This window comes from Astatotilapia calliptera, chromosome 17 (assembly GCF_900246225.1).
Source record: "Astatotilapia calliptera chromosome 17, fAstCal1.2, whole genome shotgun sequence".
Lineage (NCBI taxonomy): Eukaryota > Metazoa > Chordata > Actinopteri > Cichliformes > Cichlidae > Astatotilapia > Astatotilapia calliptera.
In genome coordinates, this window is record NC_039318.1 from 15068256 (window position 1) to 15095297 (window position 27042).

Consider the following 27042-nt stretch of genomic DNA (forward strand, 5'->3'; position numbering starts at 1 on the left):
AACCCGAGTTATGTAAGTGATGGGATGGCTGTACGTATACTGTGCCAGCCTCTCTCTTCACATGTTGCCTCCTGTGAGATTCCTGACACCCCTCCCCCACCCATCACCTTCACTCAATACCAGGTTGAGATGCAAATGAGGAGACTTCACTCAGGCAAGTCTGCTGGACCAGACTGGGTCCAGCTAGTTTGTCCCTGGAGCGTTTCCTGTCTGCTGATGGATGGCTGCCCAGAGACTCCGAGGCTCAAGCTCAGAAGCTGCCAATGAGTTCATGTCAGCTGGAACTCAGAGGTTATTTATGTCTAAAATTCCTTCTGTTTTTACAATTGAGTAATCACCTCAGCGCCATGGTCATCGAGACAGAAAATCAGGTTAGTCGTGGAGGATCTCTCCTCTGCACTTCCATGTTATCAAATGTAATTGGTGCTTAGAGTTCTTGAGAAAGTGGTATCAAGTGTCACATTTTGTCTTACGATGGTCCTGTTGTGCTAATTACTGACTGTTTCCACAGTTAAATTATGAGCCTAAATATGAGCCACAGTGTGTCATAAGTTGAACTGGAAGTTAGCACCAACCCTGAAACATTGCTGCTCCCTTCATCTTTCTGATGAGACCTAAACATCAGATAAATGATGATGTCTTTTTTCCTTAACACGATGATGCTGTTGTCTGAGGCAAAGAGGAGTATGAGGAGCAGCTGTACCCAAAAAATTCCCTCCAAGTGGTTTGAGGCGACCCAGGGCCAGCTGGGAAGAGTGCTGCGGTAAGAACACTCATGCAATGATTGATTGATTGATTGATTGGTAATTTATTTCAACATGTGAACAATATACAAGTACATTTAGAAAAGAAATAAGAGAGAAAAAAATACTATACAAATTACATACAAAAAAACATTCTGATTAATTTACATGTTGAAAGGGAGTGGGAAGAAGTATACACTTATTTAATCCCACCCCTGTCCCATAAATTATCAGTGATGTAACACAACCACTGACATGCAGCCTCATACCTCCCATAAGTCACCTTACCATGACTAGTAAACTAAGGTTGATGCTGCATCAGTGTTAATTTACATATTTCATGATTACATTTTTTTTTATATCTTACAGCAGTGACTGATTGTTATTACAGCCAAATTACTGTCAAAATTAAATTAGACTTTCTTCATCAAAGAGATCTTTGTGGAGGCGTCTCCTGCTGCTCCATCCGGAGCAAAAATGGAAAATCGTGATGCAAATTCATTTTATTCAATTTATTACCTAATGACCTAATGTCTTCTGCGTTTCAGTCATTTGGTTAGTTTAATGGGACTCCGCCTTCAGATGAAAACAGAGCAACCTTAACTCTTTGCCATGCTGTCAAAGCTTTTCCCCTTTCATCTGTCACCCAGCAAACAAGTCCTTTCTACTTGTATCCACATCCTACACTTAAAGAATGAACTACAATCATTCTGCATCATACATGAGCAGATTTCCTTATAACCTTATGGAAGCCTGAGTATCGCTTGAGGAAGGATCTGTTTATATGTCCAGCTGTCGTCCTGTACTGGTGGACCACGACTCCAGTGTTATATGAAGCTTTTATTGTTTTCAGTCTTTCACTGTAAATATCTTTGTGTTACCAACACCCATGCTTAGTGATTGCAGTGTATGCTCCATTAACTGAATCTGGCTTTGGCTTTATTTACACAGCATGACAAAATCCATTTGTTGTATTTTCTAGTTCCCACGCACCGAGGCACCTACTCTACCAGAACACCATTCTGTATATATGTAGCTATGTAAGCTCACAGAAGAAGGATTCAAAGATGGTTTTGGTTTAACCCTTCCACGGGTAATAGCCATGTTTCCTTCTGTTTATATGCCAACAGAAATTTCAGTCAAAGTCTTTGAAGCCAGATGTGGAACCCTACAGTCTTCCTGTTGTGATTAGGACTTTGCTGGATCTCACCCCAAATGTAATTTAATATATTCACAAATCCTGAATCCTGGTCTAATCAGCCTCAGTTTCTCCTCTTCGCCTCCTTTATCATCCCAAACCAGGTGGTTCTGTGGGCCTGTGCTGTAATTAAAAAAATGCAAATGGGGTAATCCTGTAAAACAAATCCTTCTGTCTCTGTTAATGAAGACCCCCTAACTGCTTTTTTGTGTAATGAAATATTTGTCTGTGAGTAAACCAGCATTGCTCTCTCCAAAGAGACATGCCAGTCAGACAGCCAGTCGGGATTAGCAGTTTCACGGACAGACTGGGCCACTTTTGGCTGAGCTGCAGTCTGAAAACGATCCAAGAGATAAATGTTTAAAAAAGAAAAAGAAAAACAATGTAAGTATGTCAAGCTGGAGTTGTGGTTGCAATTTGTTGTAATAGCTCCAAAATGCTGCCATATTTAAAGGCAGAAAACTATCTGTAACATATATTAAATTTTACCTGTTGAAAAATCAAACACTGACCATCAGAGACACAAAAGATCCAAACCCCAGCGACCAGAATTGAGTGAAAACAAATATTTGTTAAGTGTCCCATCCCATCAAAATGGACACAGCTACAGTTACATACAAACTTTCCTTCCTTGCTTTAATTGAAAAATGTTGTGGTTGGTGAAAGGGCTTGGGATAGGCTTGACAAAACCCAGATTAAATAGATTCAGAGTGATCCATCCCCTTAGGCTTCTTCTTTTGACAATGCATTGCCGATTCATTCCACACCTGTAACTACAGCTCGTGCAATCCAGTGCAACTGCTCCACAGTAGACACTGCATTTGTGGCCCTTTTGATATTTAGTCTTTATTGAACTCAAGCCAAGGAGAGCATTGGTGCCTCCTCTGGATTCAAAAAGAAGTTTGATTGTCTCGCAGGAAAATGACCATACTTCTCACTTGACCTACACTGTGACCTCAGTACATGCTTTTTTAATGAGTTCATGCTATCTCATTGGCAACATCATTATTGTTCATGTTGGAATTCATGGCCATTAAACCAACATTAAAGGAAAGGATGCCTGAGTCAGAGTCAGGCCATGTCCACACTAATACAGTTTTGTTTGAAGACACATCGTTTTCTCTCCATTTTGGCCTCCCGTCCACGCTGAGACGGTGTTTTCGGTCAAGGAAAACGCAGCGTTTTGAAAACGCTCTCCAAAGCGGATAGATTTGAAAACACAGTTTTTGTGTCACATTGTGGCCATCGAACCGGAGCCTTGAAAACATGACACATTTTAGTCATGTGATGCAGTCATGTGACCAATTAAACTAAGGTAGCGGAGGGCATTAAACAGCAGTTGTTTTCTTTGCTCTCAAATTTTTTCAGCCCTATTAAAGATTAATATCAGTGCGGTGGATTTCTAACATGCAACACTTCTGAGCTTCACTAAATGCTACAGGTTTGATGACTTCACAGTAGTAAACAGTGAGACACAAGGCTACCTCTATGCTACCCCTCCTAACCCAAAATATATTTGATCTGAAATACTTCAAGCCAATCCGTCAGTGATGCCTGTTCAGTGTCCCACTTTATGTTGGTGCAGGATACAAGTACTGTATATTGATATATCTATATATATATCTACACCTTAATGTAGAGTAGTGAATGTACAATGAATTGAAGGCCAATGCATTTTCAAAGCTGCCCTAAGGGATTGTGCAGATGTCCATCCTTGTGTGTGAAATGGAACAGTCCACCTCCTCCTACCTTACATCATTCAGTTTCCCATTTCATCCTCCCATGCCGTTTAAATCTAGACTATTTTCTATACACAAGAGTTGAACTGAAACTGCCAAAAACAAAGAAGAAAAACAAACAAACAAGAATGTATGCAAAACATTCTGATGCTTTCTGTACAATTCTCGGCCAGACCGCCATCTGCACCTACAGTAAACTGATGAACACCTTTTTCCTATTTACGAACCACTTCCTCAGACATTGCTTCTCTTCATTTTGAGTGACTGTTGCTCTTTTTGTACTTTGTCCATTTGTAAAATTGTTTTTAAATGTTTATACTTGATTTTCAGACTGCCTTTTTTGTACATTTAAATTTATAATCAAACAGTTTAAGCTTTCCCTATGGTGTCTTGAAGACCATATTGTTTAAAAGTCTGCAACTGTGTGCTAGCTTTATGATAAGAATTATCAGCCTATATTGATGGTTACAAATTATTGTGTGGGTGTGCATGTGCAATCTTTTATATAAAAAAAAAAAGATATTTTGTAATGTAATATTGGACTGACTTGCTTTGAAATGCCAGGAATTACAAACTCAGATTTATTGATTTGTGAGTAAATGATTATAGATACTCAACAAATACAGACATTTCCCATCACTTAAACCCAAACAGATCCTCAAAGTATAACTGATCAAACTATTGCATTCAATTTGCCTCAGAAACAACAACTAAGCTCAAACAACAACTAAGCTCAAACAACAAAAATGAGTAAATAAGATTTTCTATGCAAACTGGGCCTTTTTATCTTTAAAGAAACACCAGTTTTTGGGACAGTGCCCAGCTACATTATAATACACTTATTTTTCCTTTTTTTAAATGAAAATATAATTGGTACCAGGAGTTCTTTGCTATGGATATGAGCAGTTGCTCTAAGAAAAGGCTGGATAGAAAACATACAACTAAAACTATTGCTAAACAGCAAACAGGATTCAGTGCCATGGTCCTAGAGTTTTGAGTTGTGTTTGAGTTTCAAATTTGTGTTCTGAAGATCTTCCTTAGCTTCTATTTTTATTATTTATTACCTGTTTTTACTGTTCATCTTATTTTGAATTTTTCCTCTGTCAAAAGAAAAGAAATCCAAAATATTGAAAGGAATCTATGCTCTTTATTTTGTTCTCATTTTTATGATGATGGGTATGTTGACAGTTGAGGTCAGGCAGGAGTCTCTGGTCTATTATGTTTGTGGACAACATTAAGAAACAGGTGAAAGACGGCCTGTAGCGGTGGAGGAGTGTTCTGGAGAGATGTTGTGTGAATGAGAGGGAGACAGATTTAACAGAGATGCTGCAGGAAGTAGAAGTAATATAGGTGGAGAAATTCAAATACCTGAGGTCAATGAGCCAAAGCAACATTTATGATGTTATTATCATTGTGTAACCACATCATTTCTTTAGGGATTAATACATTTTTCTGATTCTGATTATGTTTTGTTTTTGTCGTCCAGCCACTGATCAGCAACATCAACTCAGCAGAGAAAACTGCTGTTATATTATCAATGTCATCTCATCTGGTTTTATAGGTAAATATAAACTAGATGAGAACTTTAAAGCAATGTTAACAGTTTTTGAGTTTCACGCTGTTGTTATTTTAAATAAATATGTAGGCCAATAAGTACAAAATCCAGAGAGCTACACAACATGGGACGGTTCATTTACAAAGAAGTGGACAATTTTACAGAGCTTCATTAACTCTTCCAGTCACATATCCTGAAAAGGTTGAGTTAAATTGATTGTCCCCGGTGAATGGGAGGTGTCTGTTTACCTCGGAGATTGAGTGGCAGTCCACAGAGAAAAACGTTGGTCAGATCTGTCTTCATCTAATCCCAGCTAACTGAATTTTGTGTTTCTTCAGTGTTTGGCGGCATGATGTCGAGGATGTGCCGCTTCCCAACCACTGATGGGAACCACCTACGAGTGCTGGAGCAGATGGCTGAGAGTGTCCTGTCTCTAAACGTTCCCAGACAGCCTTAGATGTAAACTGGGATGGTTTGCATCAAAGAGTGAAGTTGCAGGAAGGACAGTGAGCACCTTCAAGTCAAGGGCCGTGGTCTTCAGCAAAGAAAGAGCAGAGTCCTGTCTGCAGGTCAGGGATGACTCGCTGCATCAAATGGAGAATTTTGGTACCTCAAGGTCTTATTATTGGCTTCCTGTTAAATCCAGAATTGAATTCAAAATCCTGCTCCTCACATACAAGGTCTTAAATAATCAGGCCCCATCTTATCTTAATGACCTTGTAGTACCATATCACCCTATTAGAGCACTTCGCTCTCGCTCTGCAGGCCTACTTGTTGTTCCTAGAGTATTTAAAAGTAGAATGGGAGGCAGAGCCTTCAGTTTTCAGGCCCCTCTTCTGTGGAACCAGCTTCCAGTTTGGATTCGGGAGACAGACACTATCTCTACTTTCAAGATTAGGCTTAAAACTTTCCTTTTTGCTAAAGCATATAGTTAGGGCTGGACCAGGTGATCCTGAATCCTCCCTTAGTTATGCTGCAATAGACGTAGGCTGCCGGGGGATTCCCATGATGCATTGAGTTTTTCCTTTCCAGTCACCTTTCTCACTCACTATGTATTAATAGACCTCTCTGCATTGAATCATATCTGTTATTAACCTCTGTCTCTCTTCCACAGCATGTCTTTTATCCTGTCTTCCTTCTCTGACCCCAACCGGTCGCAGCAGATGGCCGCCCCTCCCTGAGCCTGGTTCTGCCGGAGGTTTCTTCCTGTTAAAAGGGAGTTTTTCCTTCCCACTGTCGCCAAAGTGCTTGCTCATAGGGGGTCATATGATTGTTGGGTTTTTCTCTGTAGCGCCTTGAGGCGACTTTTGTTGTGATTTGGCGCTATATAAATAAAATTGAATTGAATTGAATTGAATTATTCACAAATGAAGGGAGAACAGAGCGGGAGGTTGACAGACAGATTGGGGCTCTGTTGTTTTGAAGTAAGAGTTAAGCATAAAAGTGAAGCTGTTGATTTATCTGTCAATCTACCTCCCCACCATCAACTATGGTCGTGAGCTTTAGATAGTGACAGAAAGAATGAGATGGCAGATATAAGTGACAAAATAACCCTTCTCTGAAGGGTAGGCAGCCTTTGCCTTTGTGATAGGATGAAGAGTTCAGTCATTGGGGAGGCATTTGGATTAGAGACACTGCTCCTTCACATCGAAAGGAGGCAGCTGATGTGATTCTGGCATGTGATTTGGATGCCTTCTGGACACCACCTGCATGAGGTGTTTTAGGCATGTCCTGGAGGTAGGAGGCCCCAGGGCAAACTGAGGGCTCGGTGGAGAGATTACATTTCACAGTTGGCTTGGAAATAATTCAGTTTTCCCCCAGATGAGCTGGAAGAGGTGGCTGGCAAAAGGGAGGTCTAAGTTTCTCTCCTTAGATTGACCAAACCCATGACTTTGAACGTGGATATATAGGACAGGGAGGATAAATAAAAGGATGTTACATTAAACCAGTGGTTTCCAAACCTTTTTTTTTTTTTTTTTTTTTGCTAGGCCCCTGTTTGTTTTACAAGAAAATCTTCGCAGCCCCCCGGCACAAACACATTCTCAAACCACACACAGCCATTTATTGTTTTCAAACTCCACTGCAGTTTCTTTCACACCTCAAACCTTTAAAAAACCAAAAGCAAACAAATAAAAGTAAACTACAATAAATTAAAGGTTGGAACAAAATAAACTAATACCATCTTTATTTTAAGCGTAGTTGTTTCATTCCCCGTTTGTAAGAATAATTTTTCAAAACATGCCTCTCTGTGCAAAGTGGGTTTAAAAACATAAAACGTGATTTGGACAGGGGAAATGGGTTTTGGTTTAGACACAAATACATATGATTTTAAAAAAATCTTCTTGTGATCACACATACTTCTTTTTGTGCCTCTAAAACATCCTCGTTTGTCTTTCCAGAACAGACATATGATGTCGTAACTGTCGGAGCACCGGCCTCTCACTGCCAGGGTTTCTAAAAATGGCGTTCTGAGGAAGCTCATCCAGAAGTTTGAGGAAGCAAAGAAACAGTAAGTTGAGAGTAAAGTCGGGCGTCACATTAGGGCTGGGCGATATGGCCTAAAATCCATATCGCTGTATAATTTGAAGCACGTGCGGTAATGATATATATCGGGAAATATTCTTTTCTTCTGTATAACATATTTTCCACACTATATGGCACACTTAATTAATTTTCTCAAAAATCGAAAGAGTGCCTATGTATGAATTCTGGTTGTGCTTACTGACCTCGAACCGATTTTGGCGTGCAGACATCTGTTAAAAAATGTTTTAGTACTACTTTGGTAAGCTGCACTGCTTGATGGATTGTCAGAGCATTACGGCTGCCGTAGTGAGGAGCTTCATGGAGTAATCTGGGTCCAAAACTCCGTGGGCTTCAGCTCCCAAAGTCGGATGAACACTGAGAGTTAAAAACGGTCTAAATTCTTTCATCTTTAATAAAATCATCAACCTTGCTGCTTTACCAGGTGTAACAATTAAGTTTAACATCCATGCATCAATGAAAACAGAATTTATTAAATTTAACGGAGTTACAAGTTAACAGGAAGTTAGCTTGCTAGTTTCCACCTAAACATTTCATACCATGTTCTGACTGAGAGATTTTTTAAACTAATTAAAACGTACAGCTCTGCTACCACTTCCAACATAAATGAAGACAGAAAAGTAAACAGCAGTGGCGTTTGCAGGGTTACTGAAGTTGGACTACCTGGTATATAATGTTGTGCTACGTGATTGCTAGCGACACAGGTTTGTTAGCATAACATTAGCACAGTGAAGCTGGAGGATGAACGCCAGCTTCACTTTTTTCCACTTGATAAAAGTTAACGTGAGGGATTCTGGTGGTTAGGGACAAATGCAATGGCATAGCGATGACCTCTGCTCCTGTTTTGGGTTTTTATATTTTGCTTTATTCGTCTTGTGATTTGTATTTAAACAGTCGTTTTTGGTCATCTTGTTTCTTCAATTTCTGCATTAATACTTCAGTTCCCATTTTATGGCTTCCTCTTAATTTTGCTTTTGTTACTTTTACAATCAGCGTAAATGAGGAGGAATGGTGAGTCCTTGCACTGCTTTGCTTGTTTTCATTTGACTGAACTAACTTCATTAGAGTTATTTGATATTGTATTTTGCACTATCCTACTGTATATTACTGTAATAGTAGTATTCTTATTGTATATATGGTATATCTTATTCCTCTGTTCCTCTGTCTCTCTTGCTGCATTGAGTATGTGTATGACTAAAGAATTTCCCTCGGGATAAATAAAGTTCTTCTTATCTTATCCTTAAGATTTGTACAACAAAGTATTTTCAGTTTTAAGCTGGAAGAATGGGGTTTTGCACAGCTTATCATGTTAATGCAAGGAAAAAAGGGCACGTAGCGCATCGGTGATGTGTTCACTAATATAGAACTAAAATGTGTGTTACCTTAAAATGAGCAAATCCTTTGTCACAAAGTTGTATATGAATACTGCTCATTGTATAAATTCAGTCATTTTAAAGTCTATCAAAAACAAGTCAAATCCTGACAATATTAATGAGACGTTTCTAAAATTCTTCTACACAGATGGTCTGAATTTGTGAAGCGAGTGGTATCGCTCTCCGTCCCCGGCAGTCGGCTCCTCCTTGTTTTTTCTAAGCCACGATTAGGCTCGTTGAGAGCAGGCATGTGCATGCAGACAGTGTTTGTTTTTACATCTGGTGGGTAACGTCCCTCCCTATATTTTTGGAACAGTACCTCTGAAGCTTGATTTAGATTTCTGCAGGAAATTTACGTTCTAACTTCAGATGTAACACCTCTTAACACTAAACCGGTCCATTCCACACTGTTGTTTCCAGTTACAGCGTATATTTCCTGCTGAAGCATATTTCAGGCATAAGACAGAAACATTACAAAAATATACACCTGCAGGCCACTCTATTGTCTTTATTTGACTAAATGCACTAAATTGCTGCCACAAGCTTTTGAACACATGTACCTAATAAAGTGGCTGGTGAGTGTAAGAGTATCCTCAGTCCCAGCTTGGATAAAGACGTGTCTGTGTGTCTTTGTTCCCTGCAGTAGTGCCCTCTCCAGCTCAGTCATCATCCACATACCCCAGGACACTGTCCGAGCCAAAGAGATCATCGCCCACGTCAACACGCAGAAGACTCAGGTCAGCTATTATGCAGAGGCTATCTCAAGCTGCCAAAGACCAATCGCTCGCCAGTCTGGCTGACAAGGTACTAAAAGTGTTTGACGTTACGTGGGGACGCTTCATATTTCATTCATACCCTCTTCCTTTCAGACCCGTCAGCTGGTGACTGTGCGGCTGCAAGCTGCTAGCTTCAGCTATTTAGGCCCTGAACGCAGTACGGGGCGAGTACATCGCAACCAAAGCTTCTCCTTCCGCTGAGTCTGAACAAGTAGTGCTCCGCAATGACCAGGATACGCTGAGAGCAAAGTACAGCGGTCACAACAGCCAGTCGTCACTGCACGTGGACTGGCACGAAGAGGAGTGGGTGAGTTGATCAGCAGTTATTGGCTGTTTTCTGATTCCAGATTTTTTATTTCTTTAGCATGAGAACAGACAAGCTTAGTTTCTTGGCACACATTGTGGATACAGCTTAATATCTTAACTAGACTCTGAACTCTGTTTTTCTTTTCTTGTTGCTTCTTCTTCTTCTTGAGTCATCCCTCTCATGTTGATTTCCAGCTCAGGTCACTCCTTACTTTTAAGAAGTTGGAGGATTCGTGAGCAGATTTTCCTTCACCATATCAGCCGACTTTATTCTAGAGAAAATACTCTTAAATGACTCTTCTTTAAAAAGTGTTCAGTGTTTTATGTCTGGTCCGTGTGTCATCTTTGTCTTTACAATGTTGCAGCAATACTGTAGTAATGATATGATATGATATACCTTTATTAGTCCCACAAGGGGAAATTTAAATGTTGGTTTAGTGTAAGCTCAGCTTTTTAACTAATGTAAGAAGTGTTATGACTGACTCGTTTTTAATACCTAAATCTGGCCTCAGTGCACAAACCTAAATGAATCGGTACATATGAAAGCGCCCAAGTCACAAGCTGTGTTCAAGGACATGGATAAAACAAAAAGGTTCAAATTTGTGCACAAAAACCCCACAAATCAGTGTCACTGTTTTAAAATCTGCTGCGAGACCGCTCTAAATGTCAGCTTTTTCTTTACGTAAAGACTGGGGTCTGTAACATATCAGCTCGTTTCTTATTTATTAAAGAACATGCCTGACACCAGGCTTTTGAGTTAACGGCTCCATTAGATCTCTGCAAGTATTTTTAAGTATTTTTAGGTTCTTTCCAGCAGGATTTGTGGCTAGTTCTGGAGCTTGACCCTAAAAGATTTCAGTGTGTCGGTGCTTCTGCTTTCCCTGTTGTCCTTCTGTTCCGTCTTTTTTTCTGTTTCTGTCAAATTTAAAAACAACTGCACTCTGAAATACACACTCTTTGCAAGATGTTGTCTAAACTAGTGGTTAGAAGGCATATTTGTGTTTGGTCTCTGATGGTTTATTTACACTTTTTGCAGGCCACGCCCACAGACTACAGAGCCACGATGAGCAACAAAGCCAAGAAGTCTATGGACTTCCTGCTGATGCAGGACACCGCCCCGACGATAGCCACGGACGTGTCACTGCAGTACCGCCTCGACATCGTCTTCTGCCAAACGGTCACCTACACATATTTTAATTATTGAATGTCTGAGCTGATGCGTTTATCCTGCAGTGACTCAGAGTGAAGGAGAAGGCCAAGAAGAAGTGTAAATATCATAAAAGCAAGGAGTTCAGAGCTCTACGACTTAGTGTCTTTATGGTATTTATGTGTGTAATGGAGACCAGGGGTTCCATTACCCTTACTTGTATTTTTATTAATTGACTGACTGATTTGTATTTAAAAACCATAATGAAGAAAAACACACACTGGTTGATTGTGATCTTTATTAGGTTTTTTGGGTTGTTATTTAAGTGACTCGTGAAAGGTGAAGAGACAGGGGGACTGGCCATCCTACCTGTGTCAGGAAAAGAACCCGTGTTAGAGCTGTTCACATTTAAACATTTGTCTGTAACCTAAATTAGTTGTATATGTAAAAAGAGAAGTGTTAACAGTACTCACTTTGTAAAGAGTAAAAGCAGCTCAATCACCTGCTTATGAGCTCCTGGAGCAAACCAATGTGCCAGGCTAGGGGAGTGTGTGTTGGAGTGATTTTGTTAAAAGTTGTCATTATTGTGCTTGGACCTTGTCTTGAACTGTATGTTCAGATATTTTTCTGTTCCTCCCCCACATGTAGGATGTTGGGGATGTTACTAGCTATAGTTTTCAACTGCAGGCACAATCTATGTAAGATTCTGGTTTCCTTATTTGGTAAGGAATGTTCACTTCCTGCCCTTTACAGTATGGGCTCACCATGTAAATGGTGGACTGTTAAAGAGGTTAAGCCATATACGAGGTTGAGGGGAGATGCCCTTTTATGACTAGAGATGCGGTTAAAACGTTTGTAACCAGGAAGTCACGTATACACACACACACACACACACACACACAGTGCCTTAGCTTTTACCACACAACATATGGGGTTTACAATGGGCGGTTGTGTAACTGTTTTCATTCAATAAAAGGCTGGAGTTGGAGTTGTCTGAGTTTGGGTGTAGAGCTTGCAACTCTGAGAATCTGACCAGGCTTCCCCTGCACAAGTAAAAACCAATCGAACTCTGATTGTCTTACTTTGTTCTGAGTCAGCGAGGGCTGAAACCTAACTGTGTGGTTAAGGTGTTTTAATGCAGCGGTCCCCAACCGCCGGGCCACGGACCGTCGTTTGGTCGAGAGATGAGGCTCGGGTGTGAAATGTATGGTTTTCAGAGTTTTTATCGTTATTTTGTTATCGTTTTTATCGTTAACTCTGTTTTCCTGGGTCTTTCACGTGTGTTATGAATAAATCTTCTTTTTTTCCGGTACCGGTACTAGTTTTATTTTGTTGTATTTATCTGTGACACCTTAAAGGCCGGTCCATGAAAATATTGTTGGGCATAAACCGGTCCGTGGCGCAAAAAAGGTTGGGGACCGCTGTTTTAATGTATATAGAAGAGACTGAAGTTTATATGTTATGGAATTATTTATAGGACTTGTTCCAAATCTTCATATGTCTATGATGTGCTATATCGTGTTGGTTATATTGTAGTGGTTTTCTTATGGGGAGGGTTTTGTTTTCCTTTGGTTTACTGACCCCCAGACTTGGTCTATTCCAGATGCTCACCTGAATCAGGTAGAGTATGACAGGAAGCCATTTGCTTTTCAGAAGGGTTGGATTCTTTGCTGTATCACCATGTGTTCTCATTAATAAAGTACATTTTACTCCAGTCTCCTGCTATTTTAGTGGAAGTGACCCATGACCGTCGGCCAAAACTGACAATATGACTATTAAAAGTCTGAGTAATACTGTAATTTTCTGCTGCTCATTCCTGTGCAACATCCCATTTGGCCTCCCGTCATATTTCTTTTCAAGATTTTCTTATTTAATCACTAGTGTACATATATTTATATTTATAGATACATATATATTTAGTCATCTTTTCTCTTTTACCACGTCTCTCTAATATTTTGCTCTTTACTATTTTTCTATTTTTTATTTTATTATATTTCTACTGTACCATGCTGCTGAGTGACTGCTGCTCGTCAAACACATTTCATTGCAATGTTGACCCTGTGCTAACTTGCATATGACAAATAAAACTGAAAACAGTAAAGGCAAAGGGAACACATCAAGTAAGGATTTCACACTCCCACTCACAACGGCACTTTCAAAGCATAAAGCCAAATATTTCAAAATTTCATTTGGAGGCATTTTAAAAATGAATGTGTTTGAGTTTCATTGCTCCAAAGCAATGTTTTCATATAAGCAAGACAACAACCAGTTTGCAACCATGTAAGTACAGTCCTCTATTGTAAACAGACGTGTTGGCAATCTGTCTGCGTTTATAAATTAGACAACAGTTATTTGCAGATCTTCATCAATCTGCCTGAGAGTGATTGCAGTCGGTCTGAGTTGGACTGCAACTGTTTTGAGTCAGGTTGCCTCCAAGGAGGCAGTTTATTATTTTCCTTTCCTAGTTGGAGAGATGGCTGTTGTTTTGTTTTTACTGTAGTGTGCTGGGCCATTAATGGCTCAGGGGCTGCAGCGTATCCGCGCCAACACCTAAGGCCAACGTGGAATCACCGGTCAGACTAACATAAAGAAAAAATCTGTTAAATTACACATTTGTATTCATTAAGTCACAGACAATGAAAACAAGCAGAAATCAAGATGTAATATTTTTATAATTTTATTGATGTTAAATTAAAGTCCCAGCTTAGTTATGTTGTCAGTGCAAGTCACTTCAATCTGTATAGCACCAAAGGAAACAATGGTGTTTTCAAGGTGCTTCACACTGTAAGGTAACAACTTACAGTATTAAAAAGAAAACCCCAAAAGAACAAACCCCTCTGAGCAAGCACGAGGCGACAGTGGGAAGGAAAAACTCCCTTTTAAGAGGAAGAAACCTTCGACAGAACCAGGCTCAGGGTGGGGTGGCCATCTGCCGCGACCATTCCTGGGGATTTCAAAAATGACTTGATCTGATCTAAATGTAAAACTAGCTAATTTAAAGTGTCCAGTGAGTTTTAGAAAATATCTTGCTGTTGATATCACGATGTCACTATAAAGGGGAAACTTTGTTTCCTCCCTTAAACCTCCCAAAAAATGCACGCACCGATGAAAAGCACTTAGATATCCAACTTGGTTCTGGGAATATCTTTCTTTTGAAAGTTTTAACAATATCTTCATCAAGATCTTGGACGTTTAATTGCCAGGATGTCACAATAACCGCTACATGCTTCCATCTTTTACAGAGGGATTTGAAAACCCTCTCGCTGAGTTTCTTGAACTTCTCTGGGGGGATTTTGTTGTATTCTGCCCTGATTTCAGTCCAGATTTTCATGGTAAGCCGGTTGGAGATAGCTTCAGCATTTTCAATGCTGAAGACTGTGTCTGATGTTTTTGCAACCTGGGAAATCAGTCCTTCCACAAAGATTTCCACTGAAAGTCTGCATCTTTCTTTCTTTTCATATGATTCCAGTCTATCGATAATTGTTACTGCCAACAGGTGTTCTTGGAATACTGAAGTAGTTATGATATTAAATATTGGTTCTCCCATTAAATTCATTGAATCCTCCTCCCCACTCCTCCCCATTTCCAATGATATTAGTGACCAATTATATAATTGGTCACAAATATCAGTGAAAATGGCATTAGCAATGCAGTCAAAATAATTCTGCACTTTTCGGTCTAAATGCAAATCCATCCCCTTGAATTTGTCCAAGAGTAGATCCAACAAACGTTTTTGGTGAGAATGAGGGCACTTTAAAAGTTTACCAAGCTTTGAAAGCACAGCCTGAATTAATGTCTCTAACCATCTTTCAAAGTCTAAGGTGTTTTCAGGTGGCTCACAGTCTACAGAAGATCTGTGATTCTGTATCTTTTTATATGACTCCGTTTGACTTATGTTTGTTAACGGTGGGATGCTGGCTTCATGTTCAACACAGGATTTCTGCTGCTGGGGATCTGGAATTGGATTGTTTTCTGCTTTTGCAGCACTGTGTTGGTCAGCATTTTGACAGCGTTCTTCTGTGTTAGCTGTTTCTTGGCTGTTAGCATCTATATTCTGTGCTGTATCAAACTCCTGCTCAGCAGAATCGTCCAAAAATTTCACAGGTGACAAAACCGTTTTGCCAGTGGTGGTGTGGACAGAACAGTTTTCATGTACAGGGGAGTTCTGGGAAGACCTCAGTGGTGATACTGCTAGTGACTGTGCACACAGGTCCATTACGTCCTTTAAAAAACCTGCAAGCCGCTTAGCGGTGAAGCAATCCGGATAGCCTGAGGTAAGCGCGTCCAACTGCTTTTTCGAAAAACTACTTAACAAGTTATCCAAGAGGGATACCAAAGCATGTACTGTAGAATTATCCCGATTGGTCTGAACTGTTTCATCATTTGTCATTGTGTTACAGTTTGAGCTTGCCATTTCACTTTTTTGTTTTTTATGTCTAAAATGTTGTTTTGTGTTAAACTCCGTGTTTGAACGTTTAAAGCGCTGCTGTCCCGCTGTGTGAATGCGTTTCAACTGAACAGCCAGGTCTATATATAAGGTCGGTTTCATTGTAACGTCACCAGTCAAAGGACTGGCCCGGCTCGTCATAACGAAAGGGGCGGGACAAATCTGTTGCTTAGCAACTGAAAAAAAGGCACACCGCGCTGAATGCTACATCCGGCCTGCGACGGTACACCGCCTCCGCACCACCGTTTAAACATGAAGTGTGGATGTTAGAAGATCCCAAATATGGTGAGCTACTGGGAAATTACTCACGTTTTTGTTCTTGAGAGTGAGCGATAATAAGCGACATTTTATTGAGAAATTACAGTAGTCTGTCTGTTTCTCTTCATAGCTCTTTTCAAAACACGGTTACCTTTGGTTTGTTTGGCTCGCAGCTTAAAACGTAGTTTCAGTGTTTTTGCCTTCTGTGATTAATTCTGGTTTGCCTGCTTTATGGAGCTCAAACCAAGGCAAAATTGAAGTATCAGTATTTAAATGTAAATAGACTCAAACTAGGAGTGGATCAAAGGGGGTCCTTTCAGGTGCCAAATCTCCACTGCTAACATTTTATGCATGTTTAGCTTAATTGTAGAAAAGGTGCTTGTAATAATGTTTGGGTGAATAGGTGAATGAGGCATGTTGTATAAAGCGCTTTTTAATGCACGAGCAAAATACAAAAACCCTATATAAAAAGCAGTCCGTTTACCATTTATGTATTTGTTCCATTGAACGCTTCTGTGAAAATCAATTTGATACTTGTTCAAATAAAAAATTTGAATCGATTAGTTGTTTTCTCAACATTTATTAATCGACTATATGCAGAAAACTGTGACACTGTGGAACCCTTATTTTAAAGACCTCGTAGTTTGATAGTTTGCTCCCTGACCGTGGTTCTGCCAGAGGGTGCTTCCTGTTAAAAGTGAGTTGTTCCTTCCCACTGTATTGAGGTTTTTTCTTTTTAATTGTAGACTTTCTACCTTACAATCTATACCACCTCGAGGAGAATGTTGTTGTGATTCAGCTCTGCATAAATACAATTAAATCGAATTAAGTGGGTTCAGCTAATTTGTGAAATAAATGTGAGTGACACGGTAAGTAATAGCCTGCATGTAACTCATTGTAAGAAGAGCAATATCGCCCCCTCCTGGTTCAACTTTTTTTTTCTTTGCAGTAATCTTTCCAATAATAATACATATGCACTAACCTCATGCTTGCTGTTAACAATAGCCTAAAGACATAAAATCAAGTTTAGTTTTTTCTTTAAGTTTATGTTTTTTATATGGTTGGCATTTATTTTGTTTCTTTTTAATAATTATATTGATTCTATTGATTGTTTGCCAAGCACTGAGGTCTCTGCTTAGACTGTGCTACTGGGATCACTGATTTAAAAATGAGGCAAAAGCGCCAAAGTTGTGCTCAAAAACAGTACAGTGAGCTACAACCTGTTGCTGTAGTAATTCTAACACACTTATTGTTTTTAAATACATACATGTTTAGTTTTTTTAAACCTAATTATATAATTTTTTTTGCAAAAGTGTCACCTAAACACCCAAATATACGTAATTCAAAACTTACTTTAATTATTACCCATTTGGCTGGTAACATGGACCCAGTCTGATGGATAGTTACTGAACAGATAGTCTTTTCTTTAAAGGCTGCAGTCAAAGCAAATCATTGTAAAAACAAGACAAGTCAATAAAAAACAAGTAATAACTATAATACTAAACTACAATAGAGAGAAAATCCAGTAAATATAATTATATTATGTAAAAAAATATACAAATATTTACCTCTAATTTAAAAAGACATTACAAGGGTACTAGTTTCATTTTAATCTAAACATAATCTAAATTGACACTAAATCAGTTTAAATATTACAGCTGAAGGTGATTTTAATAAATGTACTGCTGCTTGACTTTGTTTTACTACTGCAGTATAATTTATCATGTACAAAAGCTCCAAATGTTGTTTCTCTGACTTAATGTTCTGATGACGTTTGTGTTATTTTGCAGGAAATAGTCAGGACCCAGATGAACCTGTGCTGGAATTCAGTGTGGGTGAGTAATATGAGCATTTATGAAGGCTGTCCATGACCCGTAATTAAATTTAGCGTCATTAGTCTTATTTTGTCTCTCAGTGCAGGTATGTAATGTGACAAAACCTCTAATGATCTGATATGTTTGGGATGGATGGGCTGTGAATTATATAGTGAATTGTCTTATTTTGTCGCTCTGTGCAGGCTTTCTACTTACAGGGTGGTGGGTCTCAGAGGACAATTGCTACCCCTGTTGAAGTGAACAACGTGTGGAGTGCAACTGGCTTTGTGGCATAGCTGGCTCTGGCCTTGGACTGTGTGTTTTTACTTTGTACCTAAATGGGACACTGGACTTGTAACTATTATTCATTGTGTTTATAAATAAAATTTTAGAATTTTATTGACTGTCATCTTTTTGCCCACCGCGGAGACGGTTGGTCAGACCTAGAATCTCTTTATGTGTGTGTGTGTGTGTGTAACATCAGCAGGGTTTTGCATAAAAGAGTGTGAGCAGGTCAAAAGGTCAATTCATTTATTGTAGTTTTATGGCAGCACCTTCTAGTGGCCTTGAAGCAAACAGTCTCCTAACTAAGCCATGGCATCTCCGGTCTCTCCTACTTTTGTGTGCTGTGCTGGAGGAGCAGCATTGGATCTAGTGATACTGAGTAAGCTGATTAGGACCGGCCTGGAGAAATGTGGTTTGCATGAAGTATCAGGAGAAAAACAACCTTGTATTGTAAAATAATAATACACGAATAATAAATACTTTTCATGACATTCAGATTTCTGGACTCACGAGTTCATAGAACATTAATGTTACGAAACATTGAGATAAGTCTTAAAACTACATTGTATACTTATTATTTATTTACTTTAATCAGATTTGACTGGTATTTTTAAACATTAAGTTTTTGTTCCTTCAACTATTGTATTTAAGCTTATGACTCACTCACAGTATGTTTATATAACTGTCTAAAAAACAGTGAGGATGTGGCCGCAGTGGCTGAGAAGCAAGAAGTTTGCTTTTTCTTTTTTTTTAATTGGGAAGCATAAATGAACATACCAGAAAACCCTGCACGAAGGAGCCATATTTGTTTTTTGTGTGTGCATAAGATGAAGCTTTAGTATTATTACACATATGATAATGGTGTTAGCATGCAACACACAAACTCAAGTGGTGTTGCCAAGATAGTTGCTGACTGGCAAGAAACTTCTAGAAGAAATCTGGTGACAGTCCAAAGCACAAATGAACATGTTTAATACTCGTGCAAGACCCTGTGGGAAGGTGCCAGATTGCTGTATTTTGTGTGAATCAGGAAAAGTGCACGGTGATGACTAAAGCTTATAAAACATCTCTCTCCTTATGTGTGCATATATGAGAAAGAAAATTCTGCCAAAGCAACTTTAGCTTCTTGCAAGCATCAGTACACAAAGGATGCTAACACAAAGCTAGCCAAGAACCAAGAGTGATTTTAAAGTTGAACGTATGCCGACCCCAGCAGCCAAAGGGAGCTCAGGGGAGAGCTTCTTGGGGTCCAGTGATGTGTCCTGAAGAGACAACATGAGCTCTCCCTCCTGTAGGCCCACCCCAGCAGTAGGTGCTGTCTGTCTCATTCCGAGTTAACTACTACTCCTCTACATCTAAACGAGCCAGTTGAGGAGGTTCAGGCATCTGACAAGGGTGCCTCTTGAGCGCCTCCTGGGTGAGATGTTCCAGGCATGTCCCACCAGGACAGACAGGACACACCCAGGACATGTTGGGGAGATCACAGCACTCAGCAGAGAATGCCTCAGTGTCCCCCAAATAATGGAGGAGCTGGCTCGGGAGAGTAAGGTCTGGGTCTTCTCTGCTTATGCTTCTGCCACCGAAACTAGATACCAGATAAGCTCAGAAAAATGAAAAACCTGTTTAAATAAAGGTTAATTTAAAAAAAATGTTTGTCATTAGCTAGTCTGTGTACATGTACTTCTTCTCCAGTGTTGAAAATGTTAAACTCACAACCTGCACATTTTCTGGTTGCATCATCAAATAAATACCCCCAAAAGTAGTCTGAATACTTTTACACTGGTTTTATGCTGCGATATTTTCAAAGTCTTTCACTGAACACATTCAGTCACACATTGTTCATAATTTATTGGAAGTTTATTGTTTAATGTCCTGTCTAAATAACTTCAGTCACCATTTGTATTCATTAATGAATAACTGACTTCTAATATTAAAAGAAATAGAAACTGTTGTGCTGTTGTTCACGTAGAAGGGCCTGCTTCTGGATGTGCAGACTTTGTGCGTCAGTGGGAAGGTCAGGGTACAGGGTTCGAACCTCCTCATGAGATGTCGTATCTGCTGGATAAAAGCAAGCTACATCACATCAGGGATTGTCCTAGAGCTGCCCTACAGTAACAATCAACTGACTAATATATGAAATACTTGCAGTAGCACAATAATAAACACAAAGCAAAAAAATGTTTAGTGAAGATAAAAAAAACCCATCAAAGTTTTAGTTTGGATAAAGGGAGACAGAGCACCAATCTAAACAAGTCTAAACCATCTACAAAGTGATTGTAGGAGGAAACAACCTTGACTTCCTTTACATAGCTTAGTACTGAGAATAAAAGAAAAGCATGATTAGAATTATTTGTGCTTCTTCTTCTTTCGGCTGCTCCCTTTAGAGGTCGCTACAGTGGATCATCCGCCTCCATCTCTCTATTTCTAGCATCCTCCTCAGTCACACCAACCCCCTGCATGTCCACCTTCACTACATCCACAAATCCAGCACCACAGTTACTCTCTTCGCACCTTATCATAGCCTTCACTCCTACCCTCTCTATGCCTCCCGTCTCCATCCTCTTCAGAGTTGCCTCGCTTCCTTCTCTAATTCAATTTTCATCCAAAGTACTCCTTCTCTCTTCTCAACACACATTCTTCACATTAGCACATTTCCATCTCTATACTTGGTTACTCTCTTCCAGGACAATTTATGTGCCTTGGCATTCATTAAAAATCATTTTCTCCTTAGTGTCCAGCCTCACATACAACTCACTACAAGCCTTTTCCTGTGCCAGTGACACCTCTCTCTTTGCTGTGCACCTAGCCTTTTAGTACTCCTTCCTTCAGCTCCCTGACTATCCCACTCTTTCTTTGCCAGTCTCTTCCTTGAATACATTCCTGAATCTGTTATTATTTGTGCAATGAAAATTAAATCAAGAAAGATTTTGCTTTTACAGTCTCACTGCAGGTTGATACATTATAAGCACGCCTGTGGTTCACATAAGCATTAAAAGCTTGTATTACTCCCTGATGTTTTGCCTGTTAGCATGTGCAGCAGCTGGAGAAGGACTCCTAGCTGAAGACAGGACAGCTTCTCGATGTGCAGATTGGTCGTCTTCTACGCAGAAGCAAAGGAGAAAAACCCCAAATTAAACAGAACAACTACTTCTAATTACAAACAGACGTCTCTCTAAAACCGTGGCAGCAGTTCACCATGTCAAATGCTTTCTTGTCGTGCACAGTGACTATAACAATTAGGTTTAAAAAAACTAAACATGTATGTATTTAAAAACAATAAGTGTGTTAGAATTACTACAGCAACAGGTTGTAGCTCACTGTACTGTTTTTGAGCACAACTTTGGTGCTTTTGCCTCATTTTTAAATCAGTGATCCCAGTAGCACAGTCTAAGCAGAGACCTCAGTGCTTGGCAAACAATCAATAGAATCAATATAATTATTAAAAAGAAACAAAATAAATGCCAACCATATAAAAAACATAAACTTAAAGAAAAAACTAAACTTGATTTTATGTCTTTAGGCTATTGTTAACAGCAAGCATGAGGTTAGTGCATATGTATTATTATTTGAAAGATTACTGCAAAGAAAAAAAAGTTGAACCAGGAGGGGGCGATATTGCTCTTCTTACAATGAGTTACATGCAGGCTATTACTTACCGTGTCACTCACATTTATTTCACAAATTAGCTGAACCCACTTAATTCGATTTAATTGTATTTATGCAGAGCTGAATCACAACAACATTCTCCTCGAGGTGGTATAGATTGTAAGGTAGAAAGTCTACAATTAAAAAGAAAAAACCTCAATACAGTGGGAAGGAACAACTCACTTTTAACAGGAAGCACCCTCTGGCAGAACCACGGTCAGGGAGCAAACTATCAAACTACGAGGTCTTTAAAATAAGGGTTCCACAGTGTCACAGTTTTCTGCATATAGTCGATTAATAAATGTTGAGAAAACAACTAATCGATTCAAATTTTTTATTTGAACAAGTATCAAATTGATTTTCACAGAAGCGTTCAATGGAACAAATACATAAATGGTAAACGGACTGCTTTTTATATAGGGTTTTTGTATTTTGCTCGTGCATTAAAAAGCGCTTTATACAACATGCCTCATTCACCTATTCACCCAAACATTATTACAAGCACCTTTTCTACAATTAAGCTAAACATGCATAAAATGTTAGCAGTGGAGATTTGGCACCTGAAAGGACCCCCTTTGATCCACTCCTAGTTTGAGTCTATTTACATTTAAATACTGATACTTCAATTTTGCCTTGGTTTGAGCTCCATAAAGCAGGCAAACCAGAATTAATCACAGAAGGCGAAAAAACACTGAAACTACGTTTTAAGCTGCGAGCCAAACAAACCAAAGGTAACCGTGTTTTGAAAAGAGCTATGAAGAGAAACAGACAGACTACTGTAATTTCTCAATAAAATGTCGCTTATTATCGCTCACTCTCAAGAACAAAAACGTGAGTAATTTTCCAGTAGCTCACCATATTTGGGATCTTCTAACATCCACACTTCATGTTTAAACGGTGGTGCGGAGGCGGTGTACCGTCGCAGGACGGATGTAGCATTCAGCGCGGTGTGCCTTTTTTTCAGTTGCTAAGCAACAGATTTGTCCCGCCCCCTTTCGTTATGACGAGCCGGGCCAGTCCTTTGACTGGTGACGTTACAAAGAAACCGACCTTATATATAGACCTGGCTGTTCAGTTGAAACGCATTCATACAGCGGGACAGCAGCGCTTTAAACGTTCAAACACGGAGTTTAACACAAAACAACATTTTAGGCATAAAAAACAAAAAAGTGAAATGGCAAGCTCAAACTGTAACACAATGACAAATGATGAAACAGTTCAGACCAATCGGGATAATTCTACAGTACATGCTTTAGTATCCCTCTTGAATAACTTGTTCAGTGATTTTTCGTACAAGCAGTGGGAAGAGCTTACCTCAGGCTATCCGGATTGCTCCACCGCTAAGCGGCTTGCAGGTTTTGTAGAGGACGTAATGGACCTGTGTGAACAGTCAGGAGCAGTATCACCACTGAGGTCTTCCCAGAACTCCCCTGTACATCAAAACTGTTCTGTCCACACCACCACTGGCAAAACGTTTTTGTCACCTGTGAAATTTTTGGACGATTCTGCTGAGCAGGAGTTTGATACAGCACAGAATATAGATGCTAACAGCCAAGAAACAGCTAACACAGAAGAACGCTGTCAAAATGCTGACCAACACAGTGCTGCAAAAGCAGAAAACAATCCAATTCCAGATCCCCAGCAGCAGAAATCCTGTGTTGAACATGAAGCCAGCATCCCACCGTTAACAAACATAAGTCAAACGGAGTCATATAAAAAGATACAGAATCACAGATCTTCTGTAGACTGTGAGCCACCTGAAAACACCTTGTTAGAGACATTAATTCAGGCTGTGCTTTCAAAGCTTGGTAAACTTTTAAAGTGCCCTCATTCTCACCAAAAACGTTTGTTGGATCTACTCTTGGACAAATTCAAGTGGATGGATTTGCATTTAGACCGAAAAGTGCAGAATTATTTTGACTGCATTGCTAATGCCATTTTCACTGATATTTGTGACAAATTACATAAATTGTCACTAATATCATTGGGGAGGAGTGGGGAGGAGGATTCAATGAATTTAATGGGACAACCAATGTTTAATATCATAACTACTTCAGTATTCCAAGAACACCTGTTGGCAGTAACAATTATCGATAGACTGGAATCATATGAAAAGAAAGAAAGATGCAGACTTTCAGTGGAAAGCTTTGTGGAAGGACTGATTTCCCGGGTTGCAAAAAAATCAGGCACAGTCTTCATCATTGAAGATGCTGAAGCTATCTCCAACCGGCTTACCATGAAAATCTGGACTGAAATCAGGGCAGAATACGACAAAATCCCCCCAGAGAAGTTCAAGAAACTCAGCGAGAGGGTTTTCAAATCCCTCTGTAAAAGATGGAAGCATGCAGCGGTTATTGTGACATTCTGGCAATTAAACGTCCAAGATCTTGATGAAGATATTGTTAAAACTTTCAAAAGAAAGATATTCACAGAACCAAGTTGCATATCTAAGTGCTTCTCATCGGTGCGTGCATTTTTTGGGAGGTTTAAGGGAGGAAACAAAGTTTCCCCTTTATAGTGACATCGTGATATCAACAGCAAGATATTTTCTAAAACTCACTGGACACTTTAAATTAGCTAGTTTTACATTTAGATCAGATCAAGTCATTTTTGAAATCCCCAGGAATGGTCGCGGCAGATGGCCACCCCGCCCTGAGCCTGGTTCTGTCGAAGGTTTCTTCCTCTTAAAAGGGAGTTTTTCCTTCCCACTGTCGCCTCGTGCTTGCTCAGAGGGGTTTGTTCTTTTGGGGTTTTCTTTTTAATACTGTAAGTTGTTACCTTACAGTGTGAAGCACCTTGAAAACACCATTGTTTCCTTTGGTGCTATACAGATTGAAGTGACTTGCACTGACAACATAACTAAGCTGGGACTTTAATTTAACATCAATAAAATTATAAAAATATTACATCTTGATTTCTGCTTGTTTTCATTGTCTGTGACTTAATGAATACAAATGTGTAATTTAACAGATTTTTTCTTTATGTTAGTCTGACCGGTGATTCCACGTTGGCCTTAGGTGTTGGCGCGGATACGCTGCAGCCCCTGAGCCATTAATGGCCCAGCACACTACAGTAAAAACAAAACAACAGCCATCTCTCCAACTAGGAAAGGAAAATAATAAACTGCCTCCTTGGAGGCAACCTGACTCAAAACAGTTGCAGTCCAACTCAGACCGACTGCAATCACTCTCAGGCAGATTGATGAAGATCTGCAAATAACTGTTGTCTAATTTATAAACGCAGACAGATTGCCAACACGTCTGTTTACAATAGAGGACTGTACTTACATGGTTGCAAACTGGTTGTTGTCTTGCTTATATGAAAACATTGCTTTGGAGCAATGAAACTCAAACACATTCATTTTTAAAATGCCTCAAAATGAAATTTTGAAATATTTGGCTTTATGCTTTGAAAGTGCCGTTGTGAGTGGGAGTGTGAAATCCTTACTTGATGTGTTCCCTTTGCCTTTACTGTTTTCAGTTTTATTTGTCATATGCAAGTTAGCACAGGGTCAACATTGCAATGAAATGTGTTTGACGAGCAGCAGTCACTCAGCAGCATGGTACAGTAGAAATATAATAAAATATAATAAAATAAAAAATAGAAAAATAGTAAAGAGCAAAATATTAGAGAGACGTGGTAAAAGAGAAAAGATGACTAAATATATATGTATCTATAAATATAAATATATGTACACTAGTGATTAAATAAGAAAATCTTGAAAAGAAATATGACGGGAGGCCAAATGGGATGTTGCACAGGAATGAGCAGCAGAAAATTACAGTATTACTCAGACTTTTAATAGTCATATTGTCAGTTTTGGCCGACGGTCATGGGTCACTTCCACTAAAATAGCAGGAGACTGGAGTAAAATGTACTTTATTAATGAGAACACATGGTGATACAGCAAAGAATCCAACCCTTCTGAAAAGCAAATGGCTTCCTGTCATACTCTACCTGATTCAGGTGAGCATCTGGAATAGACCAAGTCTGGGGGTCAGTAAACCAAAGGAAAACAAAACCCTCCCCATAAGAAAACCACTACAATATAACCAACACGTTCTCACTCCCAAAGCGTAACATTTTACGCTAGGTGACAAATCGTCACCATATTACGTTACATTTTACGCTAGGTGACAAATCGTCACCATATTACGTTTTTGGCTACCCACCACGTTCCTAAATGACGACCTCGGAAAAAAGAGGAAATATGAGAACCGTCTGGACTGAATCTACACATGTTTGCTCTTTTTCTTCAAATCGCTTAGAAACACGCTATTTAACATCATTAAAGTCCTGGTTAAGGTCAGGAATAAGGTTATGGTCAGGGCTAGGGATAAGGTTAGGTTTAGGGCTGGAATACAGGGCTGGAACGTCTATTACCGCGGGAGCGTCATTGCACTGGATTCCAGCCATAGCCCGCCGCGTACCATAAGAACGCCGAAGGTCTCCTTTCGCGTTCCTCAGGAACGCCGCGGGACGTGACAAAACGTCGACATGTTACGCCTCGGGAGTGAGAATGGGCTGATATAGCACATCATAGACATATGAAGATTTGGAACAAGTCCTATAAATAATTCCATAACATATAAACTTCAGTCTCTTCTATATACATTAAAACAGCAGTCCCCAACCTTTTTTGCGCCACGGACCGGTTTATGCCCAACAATATTTTCATGGACCGGCCTTTAAGGTGTCACAGATAAATACAACAAAATAAAACTAGTACCGGTACCGGAAAAAAAGAAGATTTATTCATAACACACGTGAAAGACCCAGGAAAACAGAGTTAACGATAAAAACGATAACAAAATAACGATAAAAACTCTGAAAACCATACATTTCACACCCGAGCCTCATCTCTCGACCAAACGACGGTCCGTGGCCCGGCGGGTGGGGACCGCTGCATTAAAACACCTTAACCACACAGTTAGGTTTCAGCCCTCGCTGACTCAGAACAAAGTAAGACAATCAGAGTTCGATTGGTTTTTACTTGTGCAGGGGAAGCCTGGTCAGATTCTCAGAGTTGCAAGCTCTACACCCAAACTCAGACAACTCCAACTCCAGCCTTTTATTGAATGAAAACAGTTACACAACCGCCCATTGTAAACCCCATATGTTGTGTGGTAAAAGCTAAGGCACTGTGTGTGTGTGTGTGTGTGTGTGTGTGTGTGTGTGTGTGTGTGTGTGTGTGTGTGTGTGTGTGTGTGTGTGT

At 39.6% G+C, this 27042-nt stretch overlaps 1 protein-coding gene and 2 long non-coding RNA genes across 7 annotated transcripts; 2 read left to right on the forward strand and 1 right to left on the reverse strand.

Moving 5' to 3' along the window:
- Positions 1-161: 161 nt before the first annotated feature.
- On the forward strand, positions 162-12611 carry LOC113009552 (uncharacterized). Of its 5 annotated transcripts, XR_003270203.1 has the most exons (8): positions 162-763; positions 5574-5804; positions 7635-7744; positions 8770-8787; positions 9298-9431; positions 9793-9953; positions 10019-10232; positions 11268-12611. It is a non-coding gene; the product is annotated as an uncharacterized LOC113009552 (long non-coding RNA). The 5 variants fall into 5 exon arrangements; XR_003270201.1 differs by lacking the exons at positions 8770-8787; positions 9298-9431 and adding an exon at positions 5167-5241; XR_003270202.1 differs by lacking the exon at positions 9298-9431.
- Positions 12612-14270: 1659 nt separating this feature from the next.
- On the reverse strand, positions 14271-15978 carry LOC113008942 (uncharacterized). The gene is made up of 2 exons (XM_026146927.1): positions 15012-15978; positions 14271-14979 (listed from the first exon to the last, which is right to left on the reverse strand). The coding sequence occupies exons 1-2, from the start codon at positions 15964-15966 to the stop codon at positions 14906-14908; spliced, it is 1029 nt and encodes a 342-aa protein (XP_026002712.1). The 5' UTR covers positions 15967-15978; the 3' UTR covers positions 14271-14905.
- A 12-nt stretch (positions 15979-15990) lies between these two features.
- On the forward strand, positions 15991-18296 carry LOC113008945 (uncharacterized). Its single transcript, XR_003270091.1, has 3 exons — positions 15991-16110; positions 17874-17918; positions 18101-18296. It is a non-coding gene; the product is annotated as an uncharacterized LOC113008945 (long non-coding RNA).
- Positions 18297-27042: the final 8746 nt, after the last annotated feature.

What these genes read in the sequence shown, in the direction of transcription:
- LOC113008942 (XM_026146927.1), bottom strand. Translation starts at nt 15,966, where the DNA reads ATGACGAGCCGGGCCAGTCCTTTGACTGGTGACGTTACAATGAAACCG. An exon ending in CTGCATTGCTAATGCCATTT is followed by an intron (nt 14,980 to 15,011) that starts TCACTGATATTT and finishes TTATATAATTGG; the next exon opens with TCACTAATATCATTGGAAAT.